Source organism: Brachyistius frenatus, unplaced genomic scaffold (genome assembly GCF_029030835.1).
Source record: "Brachyistius frenatus isolate BFR_SWC_R1_liver_20210118 unplaced genomic scaffold, ASM2903083v1 Contig_105, whole genome shotgun sequence".
NCBI classification, from domain to species: Eukaryota; Metazoa; Chordata; class Actinopteri; family Embiotocidae; genus Brachyistius; species Brachyistius frenatus.
Genome location: NW_027210704.1, coordinates 1,289,917 through 1,300,272, shown reverse-complemented (window position 1 = coordinate 1,300,272; position 10,356 = coordinate 1,289,917). Strand labels below are relative to the sequence as shown.

Below are 10,356 nucleotides of genomic sequence, written 5' to 3'. Positions count from 1 at the left end.
GACTTCTGTGTTCGCCTTCAGGTGTCCCCGTCTCACCGGGTTGTCTTAATCCGTCGCCGGCCGTGGGACGGATGTGAGGTGTGCGAGCACACATGAAGCGCTACGAGAGAACATGTGACCTGTGACATCACGGGAGACGAGAAAGAGGGTTTCATTTTAGCGAGGTGTGATTGGCTATAATCGGAGGACACTTATTGTCCCCAGTGAGGACAATGAGGAGGACAATGAGGACATAGTCCCCACAGTGGGTTTAGTGGGCTGCAAAGAGTCGTGTTCAGACTTCTTCAGCTGCGTTTGATGACAGACGAGAAACCAAAAGTCAAATCAAAGAAATGACAGACGTGTGTGTGTGTGTGTGTGTGTGTGTGTGTGTGTGTGTGTGTGTGTGTGTGTGTGTGTGTGTGTGTGTGTGTGCCCTTTTCTCTAGAAGAGGATTTGTGGACATTTAACTGAACATTTATTTTGCAGGTGCACGAATCAGAAGTCTTTAAACAGAAACCAACATCTGAGTCCAGATGTTCGGTACCGGAGGCGTACTGGTTCCTGTTGGTTGTCCGGATAGTATTGACCAATCACAGTTGAGCGGGCTTTGGTTGCGTGCAGGTAAACAGTCCATGTGCGCATCGGACAATATCCATCTCAGAACCATCGGCTGTCGTATGATTGTAAAATGTAAATACAAACAGAATGCGACGGTTTGCAGATCACATAAACTCGTATTTAATAGAAAATAGACACAAAGCAAATACTTAAACTGAGAAATTGTAGTTTTTTTTGCCAAATATATGCTCATTTTTAATTTGATGCCAATATTTAAAGAAATTCAAAAAAAAGTTGGGAATAAATATTTACTTTGTATCAAGAATGAACTGAACTGGTGGTCAAAGGTAGTCATGACAACATTTAATCAAAAAGTGTATTTCACACTTGTCAGAGATGTTGTGACAAACGTGGGAGGAGCCAGCAGTGGATCTGACCCATCTGATCGGAAACCTGATACTACGTCCCGCCCACCGATAGCTGTAACCTGACTGCACCACAGGCCTGTCAATCAAACAGACACGCCCCCAAAAACAGGTCTTCTTGAATCTTCTTTTCTAATGAATGAGGGATTATTTTCAGATGGACCTCCAGAAAACTAAGAAGAAGGAGTGACGTTAAAAAAAATAATTGATATAGTTTATATGTTGGACTGATGTTTAGGCGACCTCACTGCTTTAATCCATATTGTTCTACTGATAAATGATCAAACGAACAGAAGTCATTTAAAAGCGGGTGCTGGTGGTGATAACACTGTTTGCATCCTTCAGCTTTTTGTTTTTTTCCAGTGGAGATGTGATGAAGCTGCTGAACTCCACCTGCTCAGCAGGTTCAGTCAGAGATGAGCAGCTCCAGACCCACCTCTCTCTCTGTGGAGATAAAAAAAAAAAAAAAAAGAAGACATTTTACATGTTTACATTCATCGTGCGACTCCGACTGAACACTGATGTTTCTCTGGATCCGCTGGATGTGGAAATAAGCAACTGTTTGCTTAAAGTTTCCCATAATGAGGTGACGACATGTCACCATTGTATCAGAAGGGCGCGTCGAGACCCCCTAGTGGTCAATTATATCAATTAATGGATCTTGTGGCCCATTTTCTAACGCCGACATTGATCCGCGTCGGTCGCGTTCCAGTTCCGACCCGCTGATACGAACTGCTTGTAAAGGTTCCAGAGGAAGTGTGACGGTTGTGAGTCTGAGGAACGACAGCCGAACCACAACTCTTCACGTGTACCTTGTTTTATTGCATGAATAAGAAAACAGGCCGCTGACAGCGACTCCTCCGGACATGGACAGGAGCAGAAACACAGCAGTCTGAGAGCAGCTGAAATGAAGGTCAAATCTAGTTCAAATATATACACAGAAAACAGCTTTAGTAACAACAAAAGTAGTCCGGAATAAACTCAGTGTGTTTAAAAAAAAAACTAAACCTAAATACTTTAACAGTTTACTGCTGGAATGCAAAACAAAAATAATCATAATAATGCAGGATAATTGTATTCAGTACCTCAAACATTATTGTATCATACGATCCAAGAGAGCAATCTGATTTTTAATTAATTCATATAATAGCAATTTATGAAAAACTAAACGATGTGTGAATGTCTCCGATGACGTGATTCATTCTCTGGAAACATGCAGTCAGTTCTTCGTCATGCTGAAGAGGAGGCTGAAAAATGGGAAAACTTCAAACACAAATATTCGTTTCGTTAAGTTTAAACAGTGAAAACAAATAACTGCAACCAAAACGAGGTCTGGGAAAAGTTCAATGTGAAGAAGACACAAATGAGGAATGCAGGCGACGTGATGTGTTCACGGAGCTCATCTCAGTTTGACAATCAAAATAAAATACTAAATAAAAACAACAACAACAACAAAAAGAATAGCATGAAATTGGTGGAATGTTAAATCGCTGAAGGTTCAACGAACACGACCCGATATTCAATCTCATGTTTAACACTGCGATCAGTTAGAACTTAGTTTACACAAATATACAGTTAATTAAAAATCTACTCTGAATTAAATTAGTAGCATAAAAAAATGGAAATAAAACCAACAAAGTAGCGTCACATTCACTGCTCTCCTGGTTGATTAGTGAGACCGAATGAGTCGCTGGACTTTACAGCTTGAGGCCGCGGAGACGTGCTGTGGATACTCGTGGTGGCAGCACTTCCAGGCCCGACATACTGGATCAGGTTATAGCATTAGCACCCCCCCCACCCCCACCCCCACCACCACCCCTTCAAAAGCTGGTCAACTGCATCTGTTTGCTCCTCCTGCAAAGTGTACTCGGTTTCTTCTTCTTTTATTTCTCTTTATAAGGTCCCATATTCTACACTTAAACCTGGTTATTTGTAGTTTGGGATTTTGAGGGTTTTTAAAGGACCTAAAAACATCTCGGTGTAGTTTCTACATCTGCAGGTTGTTTGGTGTCTGCGTCTTTAAGCCGCATTGATATCAAAGACCCTCTTTTGATGACACGTGACGGGAGTGTCAAGTTCGTGACATCACAAACTCAAAGAGGGTCCATCGGCTCGTCCACGCGGCTGAATACGGGCTGAGACACTTCCCAGTATTTATGCGTTTAGTTTAATATAGACCGGCTTTATGACCCAAAAAGATTATACAAGTGAATTTATACAATATGGGACCTTTAAATGAGTCACTGGGCTGAATTAGTGGATTAAAGGAGGTTCACGGTGAACTACTGTGGCAGTTTAACTCTCACAGCGGTCCAGGTTCTGACCGGGTTCTGACCGGGTTCTGACCGGGTTCTTGGACTTTCCCTGCAGCTAAATAATAAGCAGGGTGATGAGTCAGCAAACTGAACACTTTGAGAAGGAGCACGTAGACGAGGCGGAGGAGGAGTGAGCCGACCCGGACCTTCAACTTCCATCCAGATATCCCAGCTGAGGTGACACCCGCCGTCTTATTTGTCCTTCTTGGACTCAGGCTCCTCCCCCTGGGCGTCCTGCTCAGGCTCCTCCTCCTCGGGAACCGGGGGGAACTGGGATTGGCAGATCTTGTCTCCTCTGGTCTTGGCGAGCTTCTTGGATTTCTGGTAGAGTTCGTTCAGGTTGAACTCTCGGATGATGTTCTCCTGGTGGAGCGAGACAGATGGTTGTTTATTTGAAGTTCACCACTTCAATACAAAAAAACAGTAAAACGTATTCGGCATGGACAAATAAATAAAAAATGGAAAATGAATTAATATTATGAGAGAAAAAAAAATCCCTGAAACTCAAAATGAATCAAACTTGGTTTTTTTAGCTGCCGTCAATGTTGCTTTCTGCTGTAGTCATGACAACGGTTTCTTGGCTCAGCGTCATACTGGTCCTGGTGTCAACTAGAAATACCGCCGGCCGGTCACATGCCTCCGCTGACCGCTCCAGATGTAGTTCACAAGCACATCTGTCCAAACTAATACAGATTCTGTTTTTATGTTGATGTGAACTCAGTGACCTTTAACCTTTGACCAACAAAATTTTAAGTCACTTAATCTTTGAGTCCAAATGAAAATTGGTGCCAGATTTGAAGAAGGTCCCTCGAGGCGTTCCCGAGATAAAAGTGAGAATGGGAAAGTTAAAGTGACCTTGACCTTTAACCTTTGATCACCAACATCTAATCAGTTCATTCTTGGTATCAAGTGACTGTTTTTTCGCCGAGGTTGAAGAAGTTCCCTCAAAGGCGTTCCTGAGCTATCACGTTCACGGGATCAGGACGCACCGACGGACAGACGGCAGGACGACCCCAAATTATAATGCGGCGCGGAGGAATTATAATTTACTAATGGTACCTGGACCTATTTATTTATAACAATAACTTAATATATCGAGTTATTTTACTTGTGTTACTTTGGCATTCAAACCATTTGGTATCTGTTGACACACGGCGCGTTTCCTTCCATCTGCAGCCTCAGCAGAGATGGAGATCAACCATCAACTCCTGGACCTTGATTGGTCATCCTTTTTTTTGGGACAGATATTAAGTGTAACCGCCCAGCCTGACCTCAGTGAAGCTCCAGGACACGGCTCTGCCCTTCTTGTCCACCTGAGGGCGCCGCATCACCTCCTTCCCGCCCTGGAACAACACCAGAGATGGCAGCTGCTTGGACAGCGGAGACGCAGACACTTTGTACCTGAAGGAAAGTCGGGGAGAACGTGTGAAAAGTCCTCTTTTTTTCGACACTCGGGGAAACCAACGTCTCCGGGACCAAAGAGACGGAACACGTCTTACTTCTTGGAAACCTCTCCGTAGCGTCCGATGTCCACTTTGCCAAACTTCAGGCCAGAACAGTTGTACCTGAAACACGAGGACAGAAGCACCCGCAGTCAGTCTAGTTCACGCCAGCGAACTGTGTTCTTTCACTACGTGGACGGACGTCTTTACTTGAGAGACAGATCGGCGTAGACGGAGGCGAAGGATTGGCACTCCGGGGACCAGTTGGCAAAAAACTCCACGATCCAGGTGACGCGGCCGTCTCTGTCCAGCTCATCCTGCGAGCACACGCAAAAACAACGGACTCATCGTTAAATTCAAATTCATCTTTCCTCTCTCGGTCAAGCGCTCACCGCCGCTTTTACTCACATCGATGGTTTTGTCGCTGAAGTATTTGATGTACTCGGGTCCCATGTAGAGAGGAGGCTTACAGGTCATCAGGAACACTGGAACACAAACGCAACAGGAAGAATTTCACCACGTTTGTCTTTGATGAACTTACAGAAGAGGATCGACACGACGGAAAAGTGGGCCGGACCTAAGCAGAGCGTCAGGTAGAGGAGCCCCATCCTGATGTCCAGCCTGAAGAACAGGATCACGTTGGCCACTTTGCTGAAGAGGATGATGTTGCCCACATGTTGCTCCACGGTTACTGACAGGAAGAGACACAGAGGCACGTTCATGTCGGTCCGAGCTTCGTTAAAAACAAATTAAATCAGCAAACCCCTCAGCAGTACTGTCTCGAAGACTCTTCCGGTATGGGAGTTAGAGGAAGATGAAGAATGATATTCAGAATCCCTAAAATGAACTATTTGGAAGTCAAAGAAATGGCTTTTTTTTTTGTCTCGTCACGATAGAAACGTTTGGGACCAATACGGCAAACAGTCTGACCAGCAGGCAACGGTCAGTGAACGATGCATATTTAGATATCAAAAGAATCACGTTTGACCTTTTGAGAAATCATTTATTTAACAGAATAATTTAAAGAAACGCAACATTTCACTCACTCGCTCTTCGGTTCTTCATCATGACGATGGCGCTGAGGAACATGAGGATCTCCACCTCCCTCTGAGAACAAAAACAAGAAATATTAACGGTGATCAGCTTTCATGTCGACACGCTTTGATCCAAGATGTCAATGTTTAACTGATAAGTACGACTGATGCCTGAAACTTAGTGTAAAAATACTTCACAGAGCGTTTAGAGCATCACGGAGCAGAGCTGGTAATTATGAGCATGATGGCAACTGAAATTGATGGACAGAGTTTCATCTTGCATATCTATTAATTTGAAGCTTATTGTATGCATTGTGTATTTCTTCAAATCAGCTGTAGGTTGTGGCCCCTCCACAAGTATACTATGTCTCCATAGTAACATGCAAGCATCCCCTTCCGTACAGCTACAGCTCTCCTGTGTAAAAAACTAAACAAAGCAAAAATCTGCTCTCCTCTCCTTGCTGTTGCACTCCTGCGACCTGCTGAAGTGAAATGACGTCAGGAACAACTCAAATTGTCAACAACATAAATGAATAGCTTATTTATAACATTTGCATCGCGCCGTACTCCGTATGACACCTCTGTAGATTGTTGTGAACAATAACTGAAACGCTGCGACTTGTGCGTCTCCGCCAAATAAGCTCAAACAACATAAATCTCTGGTTTTGTGAGCGCAGTCTGGCCTGACTGTCTCCTCGCTCTCCAGCTGAGGTCATCCGGCCCGTGCCGGCCAGCCTCCCGGTGCCTCGCGACTGTGGCGTTCACTGACCGAGTCCGGTCCCGAACAAAGCAAATGGACTTGTGTGATGAGTGTACAGACCCAGTCGAAGTCGCAGGGGTTGCCGTCCTCCCGCTGCGTGTCCAGATGGTCGCAGACGCCGGGCGTTTTCCGGACAGCGAGAAACGCTACAGACATGAAGAGAGACGCGACGTAGTAGGGCTTCAGCAGCCACTTGTACACCTGCGGCAGGTGGTACAGGAAAGCGAACAATGGCGTCAGCAGAGCCATGTTTTCTGATGAACTACCGAACAACAATTTAAACGGGAACTCAACCCCGAAAAGACCGAGGCGGTCAGCGGAGACGCTGCTAGCTGGGTATGAATGGCTCTGTGCTAAACCAGCTTCCTGTTCGACGTCGTCAAGGTGGCTGGAAATACGATTTCCGGTTCAGCTTTTTCAAAATAAAACGACTTATAATTCTATGTTGTGGGTCGTTTTAACTCTATATACCAACATACAGTATTATCAAATGTTTTGTGGCTAAATTTGATTTTGTTTTTTAATATTGTAATACATCTTTAAACATCGTCGCGTTTTCTGGCCTTAAACGGACACGTATGAGCTTTTTACTACGAAGCCAGAAGACGTAACTTCCGGTTTAACCGTCGCTCCCTCCGGCCAGCTTGGTTCATCTTTGGCTTTTGCAGTCGGCAAAAAATGTAAAGAAATCCTGATGAAAGGGCGGAAGATGTCCGGAGGTCAAACAGGACGAATGTGTTCGAGCAGGCGCTCATTGGTCAGCCCAGGGAACTGGTCGCTGCTGATTGGTTGGCAGAACACGTGGTATCCCACCGGAAGTGATTCTGTGCCAAGCGAAAATTGGGATGCATTTTTACAATTAATTTAAGATTCAAGATGTTTAATTCGTTTTTGCTTGTTCTGCTGAACTTTTAGTCCCCTGAATTTCATTTCAAACAATTGTACTTGTATACGGTTATACAAGTACAATTGTTTGAAATGATTTTGCTGGAAGGCTCCCTTTTATTAATAAATAAATACAATTTAAAAAGAAGGAGAAAAGTAAATGAATGTTGGTAAATATAAAAACACATAAATATATTAATATAATATATGTGTATTTACACCATGAAAAGTCTAAATTAGGTTCTAGCGACATTATTTTGCCCCCAATCAACCATCCTTGCCCCACTTCTTTTTTTTTAACAATAACTCCCCGAAAGTTTGTTATTTTATAATTTTCTTTTTATTTGAATTTGACATATTTTACAGAATTTCTTTATTTACACAGAGGAAGACAGTGGAAACATGGCGAGGTCTACCTTCAAATTCAGGGGACGAAAAGTTCAGCAGAACAAGCAAAAACTAAAAGTTCCCTAAAAATGTCTTTCTGTTGACGAAGACAAACTATAGTGAACAAGTGAAACACACACTGAGTCAGCAGGTGGAGTCTGGTTGGACATTTCAGAAACATTTTTCCTGTGACGCTGCATGTAAACCTTTCAGAAGGAATCGGAGGACAGAGTGAGACTGAATTGAAAACACATTTGAAACGGTCTCAACTTTAAACACCAACAATGTGCGGGATGACGTAAGACCGGTGTTTTTCTCGATTTGTGGTTTATTATCGGGCCTCAATGGAAAGAGAGATCTTTGTTCAGATAAATATAACAAAGAACTCGGAGGAAGTTTGACATTTTTTAGAACTGCCTTCAAAAATCAGGAATCTTATATTTAAAAGCCGGTAAACTAAGAAAAACAAAAACAAAATTCTCGCTCTACTTGGTGCGTTGCAATACAAATAAAAGTTTCAGTTTTATGTGGGAAGTTGTCAGATTTTGATTTGTGTTGTTCAAATCCCTCAAAGAACAGAGAACAAGGTTTTTCTATTAACATTTTAAATCTCATTTGTGAACCTTTGGCAGTACCAGTGAAACATATCCACCAGCCGACGCTGAATCCCCCGAAGAAGGCTTCCTCCAAACACAATCCTGTACACTTTATGCATCACGGGTAAATGAAGCTGCTCTGCAGCATTCGTCACACGCATCATATCACTGCACAGAGACCTGCGCATCATGAAGGAACAATCTCTGTTTTTACAGCCTTCAGGCCGAGACCCACCACGTCAGGGACCAACGATGTCCCAAGACATCATCCACCCAGGCACAACAGGAAACCAAAATGAAGAGCAATCATCCGCCATAAACGTTCTTTGTGAACAAATATCAACTCTTATTTTACAGCTTAAAGATCAGCTTTTGATTTTGCACATTTTTGTCAGCAAAAAATTCCATCCTTTTACTTAATTCAATTCTAAATCCATTTTATTTACAAAGCATACGAATCTGGAGGTCCATAGTAAGGTTAAGAGCTTACAGTGTTAAAGAGAGAAATCCAACACTTCAAAAGGTCCCACAAGAGCTTCAGTGGGAAGAAAATACTTTGAACAAGAGGAAACCTTCCAGAGAATGTCGTGAAAAATAGATGGAAGGTTTCTTTTATTCAACACGGGTCTTAAAGCCACGTGGAGGACGGCACCGGAGAGGACGAGTCAAGACCACGAGGACGAAGACCCTGCCGCTGTCTTATCACTTATCAGACTTTGAACAGGGTTTCAATGTTAACTTTCCCAGCAGTGTTTAACCATCATGGCGACAGAAAGGGGATTAATATGCTACCCAAAATGTTTCAGAAAGATATTGTAATAAAATAAATGATAATCTCGGCATATTCATGGCGTTTATGATGTAATAAGCTTGTGAAAGGAAAAATTATAAATTGAATAAATAAAAACTCAAGCTTGGCAGTAAGTTTTTATTTATTTAGAAATACATACTTTTTTCTTTTTTCTATTAATAACAATGTTAATTTCTTCTATTGCTGAACATTTTTTGTTTACCTTTCTGAATACTTATTTGAGCCTCTTTTATTTGCACATTTCCAATGAATGTTGTACAACACAAGCAAACAAGTGAGATAACCAACACATTCCTTCCTAAATGTCTCACAAAGTGACCTCTAGTTCCGTCTGTGTCCACGAACACACGTCATCAAATGTCTTGTTTTCAGGAAAAGCTATTTGCACTGTAAGTCAAGGCACGGAACTCATGTTTGTGGGTATGCGGCGTTTCTTCCCGGATTCAAATACAACGCTGCACCACTCTGGTAGTGAGGTTTGTAAACCTGCATCGACGCAAATGATGCAGCTGAGAGTGACTGTTGTGGTCCCTCTATGACGCGCAGGCGCAGTGAGGGCGTGGTGGAGCCGACCTGGACCAGCTTGTATACAAGGGGGACACACAGAGACAGCAGCAAGGGGTTGTGGGTGATTATTGAAGTCAATAAACTGGCCTACATCTCCCGATCACAGATTTGGTTTTTTTTAAAGATTCCGGCCGCGTCAAAAAACATTTCCGGCCAAAGCCCCGGAAGCTCGATGTTGACGACGGACGCTCTCAGCTCCTCTTTTCTTACATGAAACCTCCATTCATCTGCATGTACAAATACAATTGTCGCTTGAAAAAGTAAATTCAATAGTTTGTTACATATGTCCATAATTATACAACGCATGTGTCACAGGGCGAACATTTTACTTTGATTTTGAGTGATTATAAGTCTATTAATAAAACCATAGAAGGGATGTTTATTGTTTATTGTCATCAGGAATCATGGACTTGCTGAACAAACAAATTAAGCGTCTGTTGTTTTTGTAATGTTGATCATCTTTTATTAGAAAACAGGTTCACGTTTTTTTGTAACGTGGGTAAACTAGATTTGTCTGTTCATGGGCATGTTGCGTACACAGTTATTGACGAAAGCTTTTATTGTGACATGTCGAACAGGAAGTCGTCCGTGTCT

General features: G+C 42.8%; 1 protein-coding gene across 1 annotated transcript; it reads right to left on the bottom strand.

Annotated features, from left to right (window-relative positions):
• Positions 1-1,766: 1,766 nt before the first annotated feature.
• On the bottom strand, positions 1,767-6,901 carry tmx2b (thioredoxin-related transmembrane protein 2b). Its single transcript, XM_069711993.1, has 8 exons — positions 6,577-6,901; positions 5,769-5,829; positions 5,300-5,413; positions 5,131-5,207; positions 4,933-5,039; positions 4,780-4,845; positions 4,552-4,681; positions 1,767-3,643 (listed from the first exon to the last, which is right to left on the bottom strand). The coding sequence occupies exons 1-8, from the start codon at positions 6,763-6,765 to the stop codon at positions 3,473-3,475; spliced, it is 915 nt and encodes a 304-aa protein (XP_069568094.1). The 5' UTR covers positions 6,766-6,901; the 3' UTR covers positions 1,767-3,472.
• Positions 6,902-10,356: the final 3,455 nt, after the last annotated feature.